Source organism: Pseudochaenichthys georgianus, chromosome 1 (genome assembly GCF_902827115.2).
Source record: "Pseudochaenichthys georgianus chromosome 1, fPseGeo1.2, whole genome shotgun sequence".
Lineage (NCBI taxonomy): Eukaryota > Metazoa > Chordata > Actinopteri > Perciformes > Channichthyidae > Pseudochaenichthys > Pseudochaenichthys georgianus.
The window spans coordinates 17,734,784-17,758,929 of record NC_047503.1 but is presented as its reverse complement, the minus strand read 5'-3'; the positions used below and the strand labels follow the sequence as shown (position 1 = coordinate 17,758,929).

At 41.8% G+C, this 24,146-nt stretch overlaps 1 protein-coding gene across 1 annotated transcript; it reads right to left on the bottom strand.

Moving 5' to 3' along the window:
* Positions 1-559: 559 nt before the first annotated feature.
* On the bottom strand, positions 560-24,146 carry LOC117453757 (somatostatin-like receptor F_48D10.1). The gene is made up of 5 exons (XM_034092724.2): positions 23,284-24,146; positions 21,362-21,502; positions 20,980-21,252; positions 9,939-10,085; positions 560-2,298 (listed from the first exon to the last, which is right to left on the bottom strand). Exons 1-5 carry the CDS (start codon positions 23,863-23,865, stop codon positions 2,077-2,079), a joined length of 1,365 nt encoding a protein of 454 aa, XP_033948615.1. The 5' UTR covers positions 23,866-24,146; the 3' UTR covers positions 560-2,076.

Genomic DNA, 24,146 nt, shown 5'->3' with positions numbered 1-24,146 from the left:
GAGCTGCCTGGACGCTGCAATCATGTTGCGCACTATCCGTCCTGCTGAGTGTGCTGACTTTTCGTACAATGTCCCACTGTCTGGCTACCTGCATAAAATCAAGTGTTTGGCGCAGTTGTCGGCGAAATGCTGCTCCTCTGTTTTCATTGAAACAGCTCCTTATATCCGTTAGCGTAGCTAGCTAGCACCAGATCCTAACAACAACAACAACAATACACGTAATGTGTGCGCGTTCTCGCTCGCACCGCACATACATCTCCCGGTCCTCCCGATGGCCAGTCCGGGCCTGCCGGTGAGCGTGGAAGTGTGGTCGGCCACAAGCGGGCGGCAGGAGCGGGGCTGTCAGCATCAGCTTGTCGATGGTATTTTAAACTCGATGCGCTCTGAAACTACGGGGCGGCCGAGGACAAAAAATACACATGCGTTAATCGCGTTAAAATAAAAAATGTTTTGCGTTAACGCGTTATTAACGCGGCAGCCCTAATTTTATATATATATATATATATGTATATATATATATATATATATATATAATCTATCAAATATATTGTACAGTTAACAAGGCGCTGATCAAAACATGGTCACACAATAACACTTGCTACAGTATGCTGATATCATCCCTTGATTCAGCAGCTTGAAAGGCATGAATTTAAATGTGCAAAACAGCCACGAATGAAGACACATAAACACTTAAATGGCATGAAAAATGCACAGGGACACACATTAGGTGTCATACAATATTTACAGAGAGGTAACAGGTTTTGTGTTCAATGCTGGGAACATGTGTACAGAAAAACACTTAGTTGGCATGGAGTCACCTCTCCTGAAGCTGATAAAGCAAGCAAGCCATCTTTTGAAAATAGTCACAGAAAGTGTTACAGCAGACTTTTAACACAGAGCTATACAACTTTCCACTCCAATTAAAGCAGAACACTTTTTTAACTTCTTATTTTATACATATTATTCCTGTGGTTCTTTATAATTATATTAGTAAACATAAACTCATCCATGACCGCTCAGACTCAAATGTGTGATGTCGTAAAGTATAAAGTCTCCAACTGCTCCAACACAGAACACTCAGGGGTAATGGATTACAATAGAACTACAAAAGAAACATGCCTTTTGGGTTTATAAATAAAATGTAATTGTCTATGGAGCTGCATGCTCAAGACTTTATACCTGATGAAGTCACAGATTTGACCACTGGTTTTCTCTTCTCTTCTTTGTGGCTTTGAGAGAGAGTAGCTCATGTTCACAATTATCATGATGGAACCTTCCTGCACCATTGAAATAAGATATTGGTGTTTTCATTTAGGTGGTGTTCCTCTTTGAGTGAGGAGAACCAAAGTAACAAGGACCTTGAAACGGACACAATGCACTTGTACAATAATACAGAAACACTCAACACTATAGTACTTTGTGATGTTTAGCTGTTTCATTAAAGCTGTAGTAGGCAAGATTTTTACTAATAATCATTTCAGTTTTAATCAAAACGTGTGGTGTGCAAAAATGGAACGTTATAATGCCCGGTTTAAACATAAATAAACATTTCCTGTACCTGCAGGAAATGTCCTATCTATACCTGCAGGAAATCTCCTCCGCTGTATTGAAATATGTCCTCGATGGCATTTTTGGTCCTGAAAAGTAATGACCTTCTAACATGTTGAGTGACAGATAAACAGAATGTGAAAGAACATACTGTAGTTGTAATGTTCCTGTCTGTTCAGGAGCTGTGAAGATAGCTGAAAGCGGTCTGAAAAGGCACTTGTGTCAGATGGAAAGAAATGAAGGTTGTTGAACAGCTGAGCTATTCATACAGGTAAAGATTCACCGTGACTCGTAAGTGATGATGATGTTGTTTACCGTAATGGATCAAAAATGCTGAAATGTATTTAGGAGTGTTGTCAAAATATAGTCCCGGAAATGCCTTTTAGGTTGGAAATGCCGACAAGCATCCACTTTTTCTATTTTCATCAGCTACTTCGATGCTTCCCCTCATGTGACATCATGTTATATATTTCTTCCTCCGCTTTTCTTTTCACTTCCTACAACCCCATGATATCCATCGATCGCTGGCTACTGTTCCGGAGGAGCTATGGATGCGGGAGAGGTGGGGGAGGTCAGGGCAGTGATGGTGGGAAGATCAGCCGGGGTTACCATGGAAGCCGCTGTGGAGTCTACCGGGGTGGTGGGTGGTCCGACTCCTGGGCTGGGGGAGAAAGGTTGAGGTGTCGGGGTGGAGCGGTGCAGGTCTGCTGCTGTGTGGGAGGTGGGCGAGCCTGGAGGGTGAGGAGAGATCTTCAGAGAGAGAGAAAAAGAGAGCCAGAGGCAGTGGAAGGGGAATAAAGGAAAAGGGCGGGAAAAGCAGTCGAGGCTCAGTTAATTCCCCTTTGGGTGGGTCTACATTATGTTAGGGCAGAGAAAGGAGGACAAATGTGAATAATTACAAGCCAATTATGCGCCATTTTGCAATGATTACCTTGAGTTTGCCGCAGTCTTTGATGCATTTTCCCTCTTTACTCCCTTTGATTCTTTTATGAAAATATCCTGATTGTATGTGTGTGCAGGATAAGCCATTATCCCCACCTTTCAGCATTTAGCAGCAGAAATAAATCTACACAACATGGAATTGTGGTAAATGGAGTTCAGGTTCGATTGTCCATTCATCATAATAAGGTGTATATTTAGGTATGAATCAAATTACAGTCACACACATGAAGGCTTCACCAGTAACAATGCAGCATGTGATCCAGAATAATTGTACCTCATTGTTAATACGCAGCTTTGTTGAAAATCGATTCTGGTTGGTCAATTACTGCATTCAGAAGCAGAATAATGCTGCTATGGAAGGAGTTCAGATTAAAGGCTCCGGAGAAGGCAACAAAGTCATTTTTGAATCAATTTATATTTATATAATTACTAGGGCCGGGACTTTAACGCGTTAATTAAGATTAATTAATTACACAAAAATTAACGCGTTAAAAAAATTAACGCATTTTAATCGCACTTTAATCGCACTTATTTTTGCACAGCGCAACGTTTCTCACTGGATGAGTTTCAGGCGTACCGATTATACTGGAGCACCAACTAACGTTCATGACTTCAGCATGGGACTTCAAACAACAACAAACCACGGTGAACAATAGTCAAACATGAACGAACAAGCTGATGAGACCGCTTTGGTCGGCCCCGTGGATGGGACATTTTGTTTTAAAAAACGGACGGATGGAAGCGTCGATAAGAGCACGGTTGTGTGCAAATTATGCAAAAAAGAATTTGCATATCACCGCAGCACATCAAGCCTAAAGTATCACCTAAATGCAAAGCATGTAGCAGCTAGCATGTAGCAGTTAGCCCGACTCCGAGTGCAAGTGTGACCCAACCCACACTCAACCAGATGACTGGTTTCAGGGCCAGGATAAGTAAGTCCACGTCTGAGAAAATAACCAACTCCCTGGCTCACTGGATTGCACTCGACTGTAGACCACTTGGAGTAAAATCCATGTGAAAATTGCTTCTCACTGTGCTCAGGTCAAATATGTATATTTGATTAAAAATGCGATTAATTTCGATTAATTAATTACAAAGCCTCTAATTAATTAGATTATTTTTTTTAATCGAGTCCCGGCTCTAATAATTACTTATGTCAATTGATTGATTTCTTAAAGGTCACCTATTAAGCCCGCGTCACACTGTCCGAAATTGACACCCGATAAAGGAAATGTTCAAATTCGGCTCTGATCGTAGCAACATCGGGCCATTCGTGAGGGCATCTTAAGCCATCGTATGACCGCCGGTGGAGTTTCTCAGGCTCCGGCAGCAACTTGTAAACATATTATGTAAATAACCCAATTTGTGTTCTGTGAAACTGAAAAGGATATAATATATTATTTTGAAGTCGAGTTGACAGGAAGTTGTTGTTGCTATGGAAACAACATTACGGAGAAAACTTAATATCTTCTACATTTGAAGACGGATAAAGTAAAGAACAAAGTCTGAAAATATCAGTACAGTATCATAGTACTTTAACATAATTGTTTTTGTTTTCGTTGCAGTTGTATGTCTTAAATGTAATGTAAATGTTGCCTTCGTGTGTGGTTCAGGGCCATCTTCATGCGAAATTCACAATTCCATATTCGTGTGTCCATCGGGTGTCAATTTCCTATTTTTCATGAGATTAACTCAAAGATCTAAAACATTTTCTATATACACAAAATAACCATTTCTCTCAAATATTGTTCACAAATCAGAAAAAATCTGTGATAGTGAGCACTTCTCCTTTGCCGAGATAATCCATCCCACCTCACAGGTGTGGCATATCAAGATGCTGATTAGACAGCATGATTATTGCACAGGTGTGCCTTAGGCTGGCCACAATAAAAGGCCACTCTGAAACGTGCAGTTTTGCTTTATTGGGGGGTCTGGGGGGGTCCAAAAACCAGTCAGTATCTGGTGTGACCACCATTTGCCTCACGCAGTGCAACACATCTCCTTCGCATAGAGTTGATCAGGTTGTTGATTGTGGCCTGTGGAATGTTGGTCCACTCCTCTTCAATGGCTGTGCGAAGTTGCTGGATATTGGCAAGAACTGGAACACGCTGTTGTATACGCCGATCCAGAGCATCCCAAACATGCTCAATGGGTGACATGTCCGGTAAGTATGCTGGCCATGCAAGAACTGGGATGTTTTCAGCCTCCAGGAATTGTGTACAGATCCTTGCAACATGGGGCCTTGCGTTATCATGCTGCAACATGAGGTGATGGTCGTGGATGAATGGCACAACAATGGGCCTCAGGATCTCGTCACGGTATCTCTGTGCATTCACAATACCATCAATAAAATGCACCTGTGTTCGTCGTCTATAACATACGCCTGCCCATACCATAACCCCACCACCACCATTAGCCACTCGATTCACAACATTCACATCAGAAAACCGCTCACCCACACAACGCCACACACGCTGTCTGCCATCTGCCCTGAACAGTGAAAACCGGGATTCATCCGTGAAGAGAACACCTCTCCAACATGCCAGGTGCCATCGAATGTGAGCGAACCGGAGTCAGTTCGAGACCCCGATGAGGACCGATGAGCTTCCCTGAGACGGTTTCTGACAGTTTGTGCAGCAATTATTTGGTTATGCAAACCGATTGTTGCAGCAGCGTTCCGAGTGGCTGGTCTCAGACGATCTTGGAGGTGAACGTGCTGGATGTGGAGGTCCTGAGCTGGTGTGGTTACACGTGGTCTGCGGTTGTGAGGCCGGTTGGATGTACTGCCAAATTCTCTGAAACGCCTTTGGAGACGGCTTATGGTAGAGAAATGAACATTCAATTCACGGGCAACAGCTCTGGTGGACATTCCTGCTGTCAGCATGCCAATTGCACGCTCCCTCAAAACTTGCGACATCTGTGGCATTGTGCTGTGTGATAAAACTGAACATTTCAGAGTGGCCTTTTATTGTGGCCAGCCTAAGGCACACCTGTGCAATAATCATGCTGTCTAATCAGCATCTTGATATGCCACACCTGTGAGGTGGGATGGATTATCTCAGCAAAGGAGAAGTGCTCACTATCACAGATTTTTTCAGATTTGTGAACAATATTTGAGAGAAATGGTTATTTTGTATTTATAGAAAATGTTTTAGATCTTTGAGTTCATCTCATGAAAAATGGGAGCAAAAACAAAAGTGTTGCATTTATATTTTTGTTCAGTGTACATCAAGGGGGTCATGTTTGTTTTTCATTGCGATGAAAAGGTGAATAATTATGACATGGTTAGTTATGGAAGTTATTGGTTTAGGTAGTTAGTTGTTAGGGTCTTTGGTTAGTCTTTTGTGCTTTGTAAATTATTAATGTTATTTCAAAATACATGCTGTTTCTCTAATCTAGACAATGCTTAAGTAAACTAATATTTTAAATGCAATATGCTTAGTGTCTGGGCCCAAATTTCACATTTCCCCACATGTTCTTATAATTTAGGGCTGTCAATCGATTAAAATATTTAATCGCGATTAATCGCATGGATGTCCATAGTTAATCGCGATTAATCTCAAATTAATCGCACATTTTTTATCTGTTCTAAATGTACCTTAGAGGGATATTTTTCAAGTTTTTAATACTCTTATCAACATATGAGTGGACAAATATGTGTGTGTGAGACACTGTGATGGATCGTTGGAGCTATGTGCAACTCAAGGCATATGCTCGAACGGGAGCTGCCTGGCTGCTGCAATCATGTTGCGCGCACTATCCGTGCTTAGTGTGCTGACTTTTCCTACAATGTCCCACTGTCTGGCTACCTGCATAAAGTCAAGTGCTCGGCGAAATGTCGCTCCTGTTTTCATTGAAACAGCTCCTTATATCCGTTAGCGCAGCTAGCTAGCACCAGATGCTAACAACAGCAATACATGTAAAATATGCCTCGCTCGCTCGTGCCACACATATACACACCCTCCCGGTCCTCCATTTCGATGGCCAGTCGGTGCCTGCCGGTGAGCGTGGAAGTGTGGTCTGCCGGTGTTATGCCGTAGGTTGAAGCCTTGCCGTGGATTGAATCCCTGTTCGCGGGGACGCGCAAAGGTGACGTCATCGCCTGTATTGAGCGTTCGCTGTTTTCTAAGCTTTTTTCACCCTTTTCTCTCTTTTGAATGATATATCAGATTAAACAGCAAACGGCTGAATAGATAATGTGCATACAATTGCGAGGAGGCTCGTTTTAAGGACACGTTTTTCAGATCTGTCACAATCTTCGTATTGGAATAAACTTAAGTTTTTGAGTGTATTCTTTCACACAAACATACGGGTATTGGGCCGAGTGCGACACCGTACTTCCGGAATCCGCCATTTCACGTGAGGTGCAAGCAGAATATCATAGTCTATTGCCTTAATCAATATCTAGTCAACTCTAAAATACCACATATATGCAATGGCATGATAATATTATTGTGACAAGTGGGGTATTCACCTGGTGTTTCCAGAAATTAGACGTAGATGCAGCCAAAATCGACGAAGGCCACTTTCAAGGTTCGTTTTGCCATACATCTGCAGGCAGTCTGTAAAGGCAATCCGACAACCCACACAGCTCTAGTTTACGCTGGTAACGACCTAGAGCACACCCCTCAAGTCCAGAGATGTAATCCGAAGACATGCAGCGATTTCTTCGGTCGTTAATTCAGAAAAAAAAAACTAGTGCGCTCTGCCAGGCTACTTTAGCTAGCTGTTTATATTAGCACCTCCAGGATATTAGCACCTCCAGGAAAATGGCGTATTTATATATATATATATGGCGCGTGTTGCATTGTGGGTAGCTCGTGACGTCACTGTGTGAAAGAATAGTCCCACTCTGCTATGTTCCTCCTTCCTACAGAACAGACAATGACAGGATAATATGTGATTTGTCAGTATAGTCCTATTTCTTAAAACCTTCTCTGTTGTTTAAGTGTCTGATAACCATGAATAGTAAGCAATGATATAACAGTAATGATATCACATATGATGTCAGACACTGTGTTATTTTCAATCAAGCCTAAAAGATAATGTGTTTAAACTGGCTTCACTCGCTTGAATTGCTCCTTTGAATATCATTTTTATATATTCCTACTCAACACATGTTTGTATTGTAATGCCACGCATATTTTTTTTAAATTGTATTTAAAGTGACATTGAATGCTTTGAAAGGTGCCCTAAAATAAAGTGTATTATTGATCTTATATCTGTGCCTCTATTACATTACATTTCATCATCACACTATTAATGTTCCTTATTTTAGACTAGGTTAATCCTGGTGTCAATAGGGAAGATCTGCACTGTTCTCTATATAACATGTTCAGAGCAGGTATTTCTCCTGCCGGATTTGGAACCCCCCCTATATCTTTGTCCAGGATAGTCACAACTTCACCAAAATCACACTGGTGCTTGCTGTTCCCCTCTAGGTTGTGCTCACAAAAGCATTTTACTCTGGGCCTAGCAGGTACAAAACTAAAGAGGGGCTTCCAAATCCGGCAGCACCAACACCTGATCTGCCGGATATGGAAGCCCCTCTTTAGTTTTGTACCTGCTAGGCCCAGAGTGAAATGCTTTTGTGACCACAACCTAGAGGGGAACAGCAAGCACCAGTGTGATTTTGGTGACATTGTGACTATCCTGGCCAAAATTACAGGGGGCGCTTCAAAATCCGGCAGCTCTAACAACTGCACTGCCGGATATGGAACCTCCGCTTTAGTTTTTCAACTGCTGGGCCCAGAGTGAAATGCTTTGGTGAGCATAAACTAGAGGGGAACATGCAATACCAGTGTGATTTTGGTGACGTTGTGACTGTCCTGGACAAAGTTGTAGGGGGGGGGGGGTGCCATATCTGGCAGGAGAAATACCTGCTCTGCTGAACATGTTATAGAGAACAGTGCAGATCTAAAATAAGGAACATTAATAGTGTGATATAGGCACAGATATAAGATCAATAATACACTTTATTTTAGGGCACCTTTCAAAACATTCAATGTCATTGAAAATGACATTCAAAGGAGCAATTAAAGCGAGTGAAGCCAGTTTGAACACATTATCTTTTAGGCTTGCTTGAAAATAACACAGTGTCTGACATATGTTATATCATTACTGTCATATCATTGCTTACTATTCGTGGTTATCAGACACTTAAACAACAGAGAAGGTTTTAAGAAATAGGACTATACTGACAAATGACATATTATCCTGTCATTGTCTGTTCTGTAGGAAGGAGGAACATAGCAGAGTGGGACTGCACTCAAAAACGGAAGTTTGTTCCAATACGAAGATTGCGACTATCTGAAAAGTGTCCTTAAAACGAGCCTCCTCGCAATTGTATGCACATTATTTATTCAGCCGTTTGCTGTTTAATCTGATGGGAAATATATCATTCAAAAGAGAGAGAAAAGCTTATTAAACTAGACGAACGCTCAATACAGGCGATGACGACCCGCGAACAGGGCTTCAACAGGGCTTCAACAGGGCTTCAACAGGGCTTCAATCTACGGCAAGGCTTCAATCTACGGCACAACACCGGGTCTGCCACAAGCGGGCAGCAGGAGCGGGGCTGTCAGCATCAGCTTGTAGAATGTATTTTAAACTTGATGCTCTCTGAAACTACGGGCGGTCGAGGAAAAAAAATACACATGCGTTAATCGCGTTAAAATAATTAGTGGCGTTAATTTTTAACGCGTTAACTTGACAGCCCTAAATTGAACCTATATTTCTAAAAATATCCAGAGCACTCTCATACAAATCCTCTAATTGGACAAGTGCTGTGCTCCAGGGAGTCTAAGCTGTTTCCTCCCCCAACCTCCCTTCCTGATGTACTAACACACACACACACACACACACACACACACACACGCCTGTTGATTAAGTTCAATGTGTTTAAATCTGCATAATTATTCCTGCCAAACCTGATGCATCACACTAATTGGTGGTGGTGGTGGTGGTGTGTGTGTGTGTGTGTGTGTGTGTGTGTGTGTGTGTGTGTGTGTGTGTGTGTGTGTGTGTGTGTGTGTGTGTGTGTGTGTGTGTTTAAAAGTGTTGTTTACTGTCTACTGTTTCAATGGAGTCAGAGTCAGTCACTTGGATAAGAGTTAGTAAAAGATCAAGGTTTGACTTGAAGTGTGTTATTGTTATGTTAATGAAGATTCTAATGCAAAGTTGAGATTTGGTTATCTCAGCTATTTGGTTATCTCAGCTATCTCATATGTATAAAACTTAGCCAAGGCCACCTCTTGTGCAGACTTTGACTATGAATTTGTTGAAGACAAAATAAAATGTAATCAAGGAGAATATTCTTATTGACAATGATGCTTTGTTGTGTGGAAATGTCATTTTGAATAGATCAGGCATGTTTCCCCCCAAAATCCGCCAACAAACACACACGCACATACACACAACAACAATATACACACAGATGCACACCGTACCTGGCTGCTCTGGGGGTAGTGGTAGGCCTGGTTTCGTTGGGAGAAAAGGACGCAGTCGTGTGCCGTGGATTTCTCCGTGCGAGGAGCGCTGGGGTCGCCGTCATCCACACCGTTGGTCTTGCATCGCACAGTCCCCACGCTCAGAACCTGCAGGGCCACAACAACATAAATGGTGTCATCCTCAAATATTGGGATATCATTTTCTTTTAGCATCTTTCATATTGTTCTAATGACATACAAATTACGAAAAAGTGGACAATTGCATTGAAAGTTGGTCGTCTATGAGATCAGTCTGTTCATCTCAGTGTCCTTGGGTCATAATGTCTGGGATAAAGCACCGTGTATTGCTGTCGTTCTTGATACTACCAGCAGACAGCGCCAAAGTAAAAACCTCACAAATACCACGCTAAAAGAAGAAGTTTGTTGCTAGCTGGGTTCATAGATATATATAAACACTAGAGAGGCTTCTCAATACTCAAATTTCCCCTCCTCGACTCCTCGGTCCTCCGGTAGTGACCCGGAAATGAATTTCAGCGCGCCATTTTGAAGGACGTCTCATTTCTCTAAATGCACACCGAGGACCGAGGATCGAGCGTTGAGGAGGCTCTCTGGAGGAGCTATAACCGAGGATACACTGATGGTTCCTCCACGGCTCCTCCGCGGATGCATTTCCGGGAACGGTGGAGGCGTGACGCACGGCCGGACTTATCTCAGCCAATGACAGCTCTGCATGCATCCCCTGGATATTATTTTAGAACCTGCTCTCATCGCAACGCGATGTTTACAGTGATAACAGCTGTGAGGTCCGTGCAGAAAGCAGAGCACTGTGTAAAATATATATCACTCAGTATAACAGGCCTACTCTCTTTATTTGTTTTAGTTTAGTAGATATCTACAAACAAAGAGTCGATATTTTTCTAAGACCATTTAGTGCTTCACATACTAAAATACACAACGGCTGTAGCCTGATTATGCTTTAGGAGCTGTAGGTGTGTGTGGTACAGTGTGTAGGTGTGTGTGTGGTACAGTGTGTAGGTGCGTGTTGTACAGTGTGTAGGTGTGTGTTGTACAGTGTGTAGGTGTGTGTTGTACAGTGCGCAGATGCGGTGGACAGACAGGTCTCAGTTGGTTTGGTGTCCTCTTCTTACTTTTAATACGTGTAAATACAACTTTTGGCCCGTAATTTCAATTCTCCATTTCAGCGACCAGAGAGAGGGGGAGGGGGGATATATCCAGTCTCTGATTGTGTTACGTTATTATGAGAGTGCTCTCATACTTTAAATTGCATATATTTATATAAATATATTTGTGTGTGTGTGACCGCATGCATCTGTAGCCTGTTATTGTCTCATTATACCGCACTGTCAATGAATTCAAAGTAAATATGTGGGGGAACAATGTTCAGCTGATCTAACAGAGATTATAAAATATGACAAAATACTCGACAGCTGATGCAGCTGTTGCCACGTAATAATGAACGGACGTCGCTTTAATATGACCGCTCAGAGGAGAGGAGTTCTCATTTCTTTAAACGTCTGCTGCTTCCCCTCCTCTCTCCTCGGTTCCCCTCCTCGGTCCTCCGCTCGCATCTCCTGTGGGCGGAACTATAGAGGCTTCTCAATACTCAAATTTCCCCTCCTCGACTCCTCGACTCCTCGGTCCTCCGGTAGTGACCCGGAAATGAATTTCAGCGCGCCATTTTGAAGGACGTCTCATTTCTCTAAATGCACACCGAGGACCGAGGATCGAGCATCGAGGAGGCTCTCTGGAGGAGCTATAACCGAGGATACACTGATGGTTCCTCCACGGCTCCTCCGCGGATGCATTTCCGGGAACGGTGGAGGCGTGACGCACGGCCGGACTTATCTCAGCCAATGACAGCTCTGCATGCATCCCCTGGATATTATTTGAGAACCTGCTCTCATCGCAACGCGATGTTTACAGTGAGAACAGCTGTGAGGTCCTGCAGAAAGCAGAGCAGTGTGTAAAATATATATCACTCAGTACAACAGGCCTACTCTCTTTATTTGCTTTAGTTTAGTAGATATCTACAAAGAGTCCATATTTTTCTAAAACCATTTAGTGCTTCACATAATAAAATACACAACGGCTGTAGCCTGATTATGCTTTAGCAGCTGTAGGTGTGTGTGGTACAGTATGTAGGTGTGTGTTGTACAGTGTGTAGGTGTGTGTTGTACAGTGTGTAGGTGTGTGTTGTACAGTGTGTAGGTGCGTGTGTTGTACAGTGTGTTGTACAGTGTGTAGGTGCGTGTGTTGTACAGTGTGTAGGTGCGTGTGTTGTACAGTGTGTAGGTGCGTGTGTTGTACAGTGTGTAGGTGCGTGTGTTGTACAGTGTGTAGGTGTGTGTGTTGTACAGTGTGTAGGTGTGTTGTACAGTGCGCAGATGCCGCGGACAGACGGGTCTCAGTTGGTTTGATGTCCTTACTTTTAATACTTGCAAATACAACTTTTGGCCCGTAATTTCAATTCCCCATTTCAGCGACCAGAGAGAGAGGGGGGGGGGGGGGTATATCCAGTCTCTGACTGTGTTACGTTATTATGAGAGTGCTCTCATACTTTAAATTGTATATATTTATATAAATATATTTGTGTGTGTGTGTCCGCATCTGTAGCCTGTTATTGTCTCATTATACCGCACTCTCAATGAATTCAAATAAAATATGTGGGGGAACAATGTTCAGCTGATCTAACAGAGATTATAAAATATGACAAAACACTCGACAGCTGATGCAGCTGTTGCCACGTCATAATGAACGGACGTCGCTTTAATATGACCGCTCAGAGGAGAGGAGTTCTCATTTCTTTAAACGTCTGCTGCTTCCCCTCCTCTCTCCTCGGTTCCCTCCTCGGTCCTCCGCTCGCATCTCCTGTGGGCGGGTCTAAGTCTCGAGGAGGGGAGTCGAGGAGGGGAGTCGAGGAGGGGAAATTTGAGTATTGAGAAGCCTCTTAAGTCTCGAGGAGGGGAGTCGAGGAGGGGAAATTTAAGATTTGAGAAGCCTCTTATATGACTCACCCGCGCTGCTGGCCAACGGAGACCGACGTTGCCACTTGGCCGCCATCTTGCTACAGGGAGTTCTCTCATTCATAACATTATGGTTTACTATTTAAATAACCATAGCTTGCTCAATTTTCAACCAATTTTCAAACGGTTTGGTTTTTTATAAACATCAAAGATGTAGTTATGATACTGCATACTTATAATCATGGACTTTCATATGAAAATAACATTAATCAGATAAAGCAATAGCTATACACACACACAAGGTATTTATATTAAATATTTGCCAGTGTATATATTTCCATTTATTTTATTATATTGTTAATATTTAAAATAAATTATAAAATTAAAATACATTTATATTTTATATATAAAAATCGGTCTCATGTTACCACTCTGTAAGCCAAGAGTTGTTAATTTAGCAATGCCTTAGCTTTAAGAACAGGGACACAACTAATGACAATAGCATATGTCAGTATATTATTTAGATATTCACACCTTTATCAGAAGAACCAAACCAACATAAAATGTGCTCACAGACAGGCCAATTCTGTCTAATTTATTACAATTATTTTTGACATGAGATCTTTATATAGATTGCAGACAGACAGACTGCGGTGATTAGAGAATCCGTAGGCTGCACAAAAGTCCGGCATAGTCAGGTACTTCTGTAAACACAAAGCCAGCAAATTCCTGTATCATAATGCAAGATGTTTTTAACAAGCCAAACCACTTGGAAGAAATCATGTGTAACTTAAGTTGTGTTGAAAAGAAAGAGCAGTTCTGCCTCTCCCACTGGTGTAAAGTTGCTGGGTCAACTTTGTAATACTAGGTCTCACTGACAGCCTCTTGTTATTAGCCAGCTAATAAATACAACCACATACACAAAGAAAAGCTGCAATTTCAACATGTCCAAGCATCCTGTATCATAGCCATGCTAATCATGTTTATAATAAACCAACCCGTTTGTAAATCAGTCAAGATTTCAGTGAGTTAAGAGTATTTTTGTGCAGATCACTCACCTTACAACAGCTACCATAATGCGAGTCAGAGTAACTGTTAACTGTAGCAAGATGGCGGCCGGTCAGCTACGCTGGAAAATCTCCCATGAGCCATCTAGTGTTTATATATATATCTATGGCTGGGTTGACTGAAAATTTAAAAAACAGCTAAATGTAAAGCTCTTCAACCCCAACTTTTACACCAGGTATTGTCAGTTCTATTGAGTTGTCCTCAGGTTTTCCTTTGATAAAGGTTTCTCATATGAGTTACGTGATTTGTGGAGTCTATTTTTATATAACATTACAAGACTGATTCTTATTATTACATTATGCTTATTGTGCTCATGAGATTGCTATGACTATAGAATAAATAGACACAATCACTAATCCCAGGTTCTGATGGGTTAGATACCAACGAGGGGAATAGTCAGAAGAAAGTTTAGCTTGCAATATTGAAAGTAGCAAAGTCGAGTGCAAAGACTGAGAGAACACAAAGAGGTAGTCAGAACAGCACATCGCACCGGCCTTGACTTTGTATGGGAGCCGCGCTCCCCCGCAAAGCTAGGAAGCAACATTATGGTTTCCCGCTATATCTGAAGAAACGTTAGAGAAAACAAATTAGTATGATGGTGCCAGAGTAGGGAGGGACTTCCACAGGCCGGCCGAATGCTGATTGGAGGATCGTGTTGCCAAGAGACTCTATTGCGGCTTTCACACCAGCGCTTTTCAGTTTCTAGCTCCGAGCGGGCGCTTTTCTGGTTCAGCTCCGGTTTCCCTTTTCAGCTCCCGCTCTGTACACACCGCCCACTGGCGCCCCAGAGCTGCCCCTGCTGCGTCATGACGTCACCGTTTACATCGCTGATTTGCTCCCCAACGGCACCCATTACGGTGCTCACAACAACAACAACAGCGTTGGGTCGATGATCGTGTTGCTTTTAATCACACGAAGCCAGAATAAATTGAATAACGACTTCTCCAACCTTATACTTTGCTCCAGAGTGCCGTGGTTCATTGTTTATTAATGTGTTTCTGCAGCATTTACCGACCGCTGCAGTGCTGGCTGCTCTTCCACGGGAGTGTATTCTCCCGTTAGCTCCCGGTTAGCTCACACTGCAGCGGCCGCTCTAAAGTATTCACTGTCCGACTCACACAAGCAGCTGATGCATATCCCCAGTTCCCCTTAGCCCAAGTGAATGTGTGTCAGTCTGAATTGACACTGTTTGGTATCACAACGCTGTTATGAAAGTTTCTCTGGTATAAAACGGGTGATGTTAGCATAGCAACCGAAGCTAAACTGACTACTTGCATCCGATAGCTCCAATAATACAAAACAACACGTCTGCCTCTCTCCACAATGATCGATAACAGTGAACGGATGGTCAAAGTAAGGTACAAATAAACAGAATCACACGAAGCCTGGTTAGTGTTGCCTGACTTTATAAAGTGTGTTTATAGGCACTACTGCTTGTAGGCAGGCATAACAGTGTTCAGGGGAGGTGGGTTTAGTTTCCTGCACGCCTCGACGTAAGAGAGACGTAAGCGACGTCGCCTCTTAGCTCCAAAGCTCTTGCCTCTGGACCGACAATTTTTTGGAGCTGGAAATGAAGCGGATTCCGGAGCTAAGAGCCGGCGCCGCTGCGGTGTGAACAGGAAAACCCGGCGCTTTTCAGGCTCTAGCTCCGAGCCGGAGCTGAAAAGGCGCTGGTGTGAAAGGGGCATATCTGAGTCTGCGCACCAACCAAAGTGAACCAAGTCTAAACCGCGGTATCTCTTCATCTGTCTTGACCAATCATAAATGCACGGGCAGCGCCCTGTGTAATAAAATGTATTGTCGCACGCAACACACTCTCACTCCCTAAGCGTCCAATAGCGACGTTTGGTCAGTGTCCGTGGCGTCCAATTGTGACGCTCCTAGGCTCCTTCAGCGTCATAAAGGGACGCAAATAACAACACACTCTCACTCCCTAAGCGTCCAATAGCGACGTTTGGTCAGTGTCCGTGGCGTCCAATTGTGACGCTCCTAGGCTCCTTCAGCGTCATAAAGGGACGCAAATAGCTTTCAACTGATTGCAATGTATTCCCATCTGCGTCGGGATTTGACACTCATAGAAGCACGGCATTCGTTTATGTCGGCTGCCCTTAAAGGTAATGTGAGCGTCCATTCCCAGGAGTAAAGGATGGCAGAAGACACTACACTACCCAGAATCCCCAGCTATCGTTTGGACTACACCATGTGCTCTGTTTGACAAACCCCGTGATAGTCCTCAAGCTCTGTGATTGGAGAGTGTGCTCCGAGGGTTAAGCCGATTCTCGAACAGCACTTGAAATGGGATGGAACCACGGCAGACTGTCCAAAACTGGATTTGAACGGGTCCACCGCGTCCCCCCTTCCCCACCCCGTCCCCAGAACTACACATGCTGGCTATTCTGTTTCGCAACATGTTCTCTATGGCACGTCTCTACTGGGAGTTGTAGTTTTAAAAGACGTTTTCGTATTTCCCATAATAAGAAGTTGCCAGTATTAAACTGTGTACATCCTTGGAGGTTTAGGGGACAGGAAACACTCAAATTTAAAACATATAATTAATAAATGGGTGAAAATTGCTTGTGCCCATTATGGGCAGTATTAATATATATACCCACATGCCAGCTAAGGTCAGAAGAGCTTTATTTAACAGCTGGTCTTATGTGTGTGACCCCTGTGAAAACATTACATTACATTAATTGATAAGCCTGAAACATGCACTTGTCAAGGTTCAGAGGCACATTTTGCAAATATGGCAGTAGCCATCGATCAGCTTAAGATAAGATATACTTTATTGATCCCAAGTTGGAACATTTGCGTTACATCAGCATGTGTAACAGTTAAATATGCAGTTGTGTTTATTTGAAAATCATTTAGTATAATCACACAAATTCTGTGTTTTATATTCAACAATTCTGTGTTCTTTATTTATTGATTGTTCAATACCTGACAAGGCCGGAGATGAAATATCTACATACATCTTATAAGAGTATAATACATTATGTATAATATCAGTTAAAATAAGTGCTTCAACATAGTTAACATTGCTGGAGGTATGCACAAATATTGATACATGTCTTGTAATGCACTATTGAGGAACCTGCAACCCAAGTTTTTCATTCAGTGCAGAACTACACCACAGTTGTGTAGGCCTATGATATGTCAATAAACCTTAGAAAATCATGAAATCTTGAAAGGGATGTGCAAAATAGTCATTACATACACTCTTTAATTAACTATTAGTAGAGAATAACGAGTAATGAATATACTTTATAGGGACATAATAAAAATAATTAAATTCAATAACATGCTTTAACCACCAGGTGTCCCTTTATATCAGCTGTGCACCTTTATGGTGTAAATACAGCCTATCTACCAATTGGATCAAATATAAAAGTGAGCCGAATTAGTGTTGATACTGCAAGGAGACGTATTGTGTGAAAAGAAATGTAAGATGTTGTTTAATGGCTGATATATTTATGATCCACATCACGTTTTCAGTTTCTCATGTTTGTCTTCTCATCAGGGCTCTATAAATACAGAACTACGGCAGATATGTAATATGTAATGCAGCCGAACCGTGTATTACAATGCCGTTATGTGATGACTTTCAAAGAGAAAAGAAAGCACACTCGGAATAAAGTATTATTATTATTTGTTAAAAATGTTTTCGGTCTGTTTCCGGTATTTGTTAATGACGATGTGCTGTGAGATGTGAGACTGGAATTGCACAGGGGGGAAATAACGTAGGCTATCTTTAGATGCGGATTTTGTTAAACTAATATGTTTAGGCTGTGGACCAACACTATACATTGACGGGGAAGGGGGTAGCAATAAAGATAACACCATTAAACAGTTACACAACATAACAGAAATAATATCGATAGCAGCGTCCCTAGCAACCACCTTGGTAACAATGAAAACGTCGCGATTTCCTGAAGTAATCTTCGTAATAACTAGCAAACTAAAGATCATGTACATCCACTGCACACATAATCTGAAATAACAACTCATATTTCTCGCATCAAATTACATCAAAACGCATTTTAATGGCCAAACTAACTTTAAAATAGGCATTTTCTACCGAGAATAAAACGAATTTTGGCCATGTTTTCTTTTTCTGCAGGGAGAAATTTGACGATCATGTGACATAGACGCCAGCCATCGGAATGAATGGTGAAAAAAACGGGGTTTGTCAAACAGAGCACATGGTGTAGTCCAAACGATAGCTGGGGATTCTGGGTAGTGTAGTGTCTTCTGCCATCCTTTACTCATAAAAAATATTTGTTTCTCCGAATCGAAGGGGAAAAATACAAAAGCATTGCACACAATTTAAACCAATCAATGTTGTGTAATTAACAAGGATAATCCGGTGTTTTTTAGTCGATGAGTAGTGCAGATATCACTGTAAATCAATCGACAGTAAGAGGAATACTTACTTCCGGGTGTACAATTCTCCGTTATCCAATGGGAATGGACGCTCACATTGCCTTTAAGGGCAGCCGGCATAAACGAATGCCGTGCTTCCATGAGCGTCAAATCCCGACGCAGATGGGAATACATTGCAATCAGTTGAAAGCTATTTGCGTCCCTTTATGACGCTGAAAGAGCCTAGGAGCGTCACAATTGGACGCCACGGACACTGAGGGAGTGAGAGTGTGTTGCCGCACGAGGTTCGTGGCTCTTGACAGATTTGGTGGTTACAGATTACAGTTTTGCTGCCTGTGATTCCCAAAGACGTGATGAGTCCTTGGCCAAGTAATATATATCTTTTGCTCTCTTTACAATAAATAGTTAAACTTAGAAGTTGTCTGTCTTTTCTGGAATTCTGAACCCAACAGCTTCAACAATTAAAATCCTATATTCCATTAAATAATGGAGCCGTTCAAGTCAATGCATTATCCCCAAAATAAGGTCCTACACATATTTCACCATGTTTTTAAATGTAAAGGGCTTTTCATTTAAAAAAGCAAGAGGTTCCACAACGCACATGCGCTGCTGACGTAGGCATCGTAGCCAGGACGAAAGAATCAAAAGTAAATATAGTTGTACAAACTATTTTGCTCTTGTAAACCACATTAAAATATAGTAAGCATAATGTCATTCAAAAGTGATTTCATTAAAGGATAGGCCTACATGTTTAATGATAACATTGACCAATCCCTTTAAAAATATAATAAATAAAACTAGTATGACAAATTACAAGGTACTGTTCCTTTAAGGCAGTGGTTCCCAACCTTTATTCCCAAGAGCCCCCCCAAATGACTCCTGTTGGAAGTTGCGCCCCCCCCCCCCCCCCCCCCCCCCCACACACACACACAAGGGGGGGGGGGCTCAACAGCGGTAATTAAAGTTTAAAAGTCTAAAAACATGCTACAACTACTGTCACAAACTGGATGAATGTGAAGTATTTTGTTAAAGGAGGATGAAAGCGTAATTAAGGAGCACTATTGGAGTGACTTTGATGGTTATTGGACTCAGGATTAATTCATTTGGATTCCCGCTGTATGAAGAAATGAAAGGACGGCGCAAGTGGAAACAATTCACAAAGGGATTAAACTGTTTAAAACACATGCTCAAAGTAAGCCGGATTTTGCCGATGTGTTTATGTGGATTCAAAAGTCGTAAATAATCTACAAAATGGAGGAGACCGATCTGATCGGAGCAACTGTGACAAATAATCCAACTGAAACCGGCATGGACAATGACTATGTTTTAAAAATGCGCTTATCCAGAAAAGCCCGGTTTGGACAATTTACGGGCAGAAGAAACATTTCTATTAATGAAAGAATTATACATTTCTGTCTTTTTATGCCTTTAATACTAACTTGAATTTTTATTGAAATTAATTAATCAATTATTTTGTATATTTTATTGTAATATAGAAACAAGGCTTTTATTGACAATCATGTATTGCGTTACAATTATATGTAAAAAAAAAAAGGTAAAAAATACCATCCACGCGGTCGGGAAACCCAGTAGACGGTATAGAACATTAACCAACGGTGTTTTGGTGAGTCAAACCTTTTCATAGAAAAGTTTTGTATGAGTGATTTAATGTTAGCTTCATTGTTAGCATTTCATGTTGTTGAACTGTAAGGGAAGCTATGAACATGGCTTGCAATGTCCTGTATTTGTTGTTTTGTTTGGCTGAAACTACGTGGCTTTAATGTGTATTTTACAAGGGGAAATATGTGTTATTTTGTGTGAACAGGATAAATCACAGGTGTAGAGGAGCTGTAAAGCTGCCATTTTGAGCCCCATTATAAGCTGTATTGACAAAAGAGCTAAGTTTGCAGTAGTTTTGAAGATGTAATAATTATATAATTTATATTGTTAGTTTATATTATATTTATATTCTTTCATGACCTGTCGTACAGGTGAGGTTTTTTGGAATGGATAAGAAAGTTGATGCGAGTGAGAGGACAACACACACACACGTGCTCTGATACAAGATGGCGAGCCAGACCCACGGACTGCTTTGATCTTCGTGCCAGTGAGAGGACTTGCTGGTTTATCAAGAGACAATAGCTGAACTCACTGCCAGAGTGGTAGGAGTATTGAAGAAATTATAAGGTTGGAACTGGATTTAAGTTACTGGATTTAAAGAGACACTATATATTGTACTCTAGGTTTTCATTTGTCATTTGATTTCATTGATGGTACAATTGTGTTTTTTTCATTGAATTAGATATTTTACAGATAGCATTGCCCAAGATAAGAAGTGTTACACTCTGCAGTTTGCTTTTCATGTTAACGCACTACCAATCATTGTCAGATAACCCTAGGAAGATTATTTCCCCTTTAGACAGGACCGCTAGTTGTTTCCACCTGCTCTCAGTCATTACGCTAAACTAAGCTAAAGGGCTACTACCTGTAGAGACATGACAGTGGTATTGATCTTCCATCCATATCCCTGCAAGAAAGCAAAGATGTATATTTCCTAAAATGTCAAACTACTTGTTCAACCTTCGCCTTGAGGATATTTAACCTACCTTTCTGAAGCTCTGCCTGAAGTTGTCTGACAGGAAGCTGTAGAGCACCGGGTTGGCACAGGAGTTGGCGTAGGACAGGCTGACAGCGAAGAAATAGATGCCGGCACTGATGCTGGACTCTGGGATGATGGCTACCAGATTGACTATGTTGATGATGAAGAACGGCAGCCAGCAGAGCACAAACACCACCACGATAACCACCACCATCCGCGTCACCTTGCGCTCCGAACGCCGACGCTTGGTGAAGCCCGCCCGTACCCCTGATGACTTAATCTGCACCCATTGAATGATGATTGAAGGGATACAAATGTTGGTAAAATGTTGAGGATGATTGAAATGATCAATATTTAATAACAGCACAAGAACACACATTTGTACACACCTTGATAATGATAAGCAGGTAGCAGAGGCAAATGATGAGCAGGGGTCCAAAGAAGCCCACTGTGGCAGTGTAGAGGATGAAGGCTGTTGACCACGCATTCTTTGGCTCTGGCCAGTTCATGTTGCAGGAGTTAAATGTCTCCTATAAAGGACATAGAATTAACCTGAGTAAAACAAATACAAATTGCAATTATCTGCTCAGTCAGACTGGGAGCAAAACACGGTAAACAATAGATTTCAATTGAAACTATAAAGCGTATTCATAATGCAGAAAGGGATGTTAGGAGAAATTCCAATAACATTATCTGCTTTCTCAAGAAAGCACATTTTGCTTTGTGGATGACATTTCCAGACTTTATGTTGTTACATTTTGTGTTTGCCTAGAGAAACGACTGTCTAACTGGCAAGTAACTTGTCGTTTTGTTATCAACATTATGGTTCGACGTTGACTGAAGAAACTTTGTTCGGAATATTCTCCACCCACCTTTATTTTAAAAGTGTTTTCTCCTCTCATATAATACCTTCGGATATTCAGTTAGTTCAAAAACAACTTGCGTATTCTTTCCATCAAAGAATCTCTTGTATAATCATGAATTCTCAAAAGGTTCAAGAAGACAAAGGCATTCTTTCAGTTAAGTCTTAGGAGACAAATTATTGAATTTCTTGCCTTGAAAATGTTCTTCTATTATTCATTTATTTTAGCTCTGTTTTTGGTCTCTATCTATGCCTGAAGAAATTATCTGGCTGGTACAGTGAGTGCTCCACTTTGTTCTTGCCATCAGCAAATGTTTATGTTGACCATCATTGTATTTATTGTATATACATGAACATAACCAATTCCAGCTGTTATACTAAGCTAAGCCTGTGATGCCCTTACTGTAGCTCCATATTTAACAGACACAAATCTGGAATCAATATCCTTGTATTTCTCTCAACAAGAAAGTGAATTCAGTGTAATTTGCGGAATTCAAATGATCCCTTTAAATCTAATCTTGTGACAGATGTTATCTGTTCTTCGACATTATTTTGAAAAAGTTGGTCTGCAAATGCTAGAATCCCACAGTTCCCTCCGGAGGGAGTTTGTCTCCGACACATAGTGACATCACTTTGTTACACTTGCGCTTCTATTGGCTAGCACTCAAACACATTGTACATGATTGTACGGCTAAGGGGCGAGACATCTGTAAGCGGTTGACCAATCACAACAGAGATAGCCAGCTAACCAATCAGAGCGGACTGGGCTCTGGTTTCAGACAGAGGGTGAAAAGAGGTGCTGCAGCACAGGCAGTATGAGAAAAATAAAGAGCTTTTTGAACATTAAAGCATGGAGACAGAAGAGCCCCTAAATACAAAAATGAAATGTGAAGATGAGCATAATATGTTCCATTTAATACAGCCTAAAGATAAAAAAAAAAGCTTCAATTCAAGATGATCGATGAAAACGTGTAACCATTTGCTGAGGGGGGAGTAATGTTGAACTACATAACTATGACTATTTAAACAATTCCTTGTTTTCATATCAATTTGGGATGTAACAAAAGGGATGAACCGACAGTGTGTTCTAATTCTATATGAGCTTTTAACTAGACTTAGTGGAACATTAAGGATTTTTAATCAGGAGGAGCTTTTAAAGTTCAAGTGTGTGAGTTTCTGGTCTCTAGCTGTGAGGTTGATGAAAACCAACTGAAAACCACTCCTTTCACCTCTCCTTGCGATGGCCTTTAGTAAACACCAAAATGTAAAAGTCCCTCTCTAGAGCCAAAGTTGAATTTGTCCATTATAAGATATTGTAGAAACATGGTGGTGCAACTTAATGGATTTTGGGAGAAAAAAAAACCCTCCCCGTGTAGATTTCCAAGGATCCAACACTTTAGTTGAAGCTAAACAGAAAAGGTGAAGCACATGTAGGACTGAAGTTTTTACCTGAACATCAGAGAAGATGAACACAGGCAGGACCACCACAAAGGACACGGCCCACACGGCTGCGCTCACCACCTTGGCCACGCGGGGGTGCCTCCACTTGGTGCTGCGGATTGGATGAACCACAGCCAGATAACGGTCAATGGACATTATCGTCAGGCAGAAAATGGACGTGAACTGGTTCATGGTGTCTGCTGTCATGACCAAGCGGCACAGGAAGGTGCCAAATGGCCAATAGGAGAGCACGTTCTGTGTGGTGAGGAAGGGGAGCCCGATGATGTAGAGCTCATCGGCCACAGCCAGGTTCAAGATGTAGATGTTGGTGACTGTCTTCATTTTGGCATAGCGCAGCACCACGTAGATGGCCAGAGTGTTGCCGGTCAGACCCACCATGAAGATTGTGAGGGAGATGAGAGCGGTCATCAGGGTGCTGCTGCCCTGGAAGGGGACACTCTGAGTGGACAGGTTGGAGGAGATGTTGGAGAGGTGGAGGTAGGAGAAGAAGAAAGGTGACGGGGGGGCTGCAGAGGAGGAGTTGAGGTCTGATGCCAGGGGAAACCAGTAGCTTTGCTCAGGGGGCTCCATTGTAGGTTTCAGAGAGGATGATGGTGCCAGAGTCCAGATGTAGATTTGTTACCTCAGGTTTTTACTAATTTAAAAGAAAGTCATTACTTCCGCCTTGTTAGTTTCCATGTTTATTTTGGAACAGAAACAAATCAATGTTTGTAGAAGCCTTTAAAAAGCAGCTGGAAACTCACTAACATGTAAAGACCCTTGTTTCGCCTCGAGTGTTTGTCATTTTTGTATCTTTTTAAGTTCTGTTTCTGCTGATGTTTATTTGTTGTACTTTTTTTCTATTTTCTTTT

Coding starts and splice junctions, on each gene's coding strand:
- LOC117453757 (XM_034092724.2), bottom strand. CDS start 23,865: ATGGAGCCCCCTGAGCAAAGCTACTGGTTTCCCCTGGCATCAGACCTC. Junction 21,253..21,361: donor ACCTGCTTATCATTATCAAG/GTGTGTACAAAT, acceptor CAATGGGTGCAG/ATTAAGTCATCAGGGGTACG. Junction 10,086..20,979: donor TCAGGCAGAGCTTCAGAAAG/GTAGGTTAAATA, acceptor GTGGCCCTGCAG/GTTCTGAGCGTGGGGACTGT.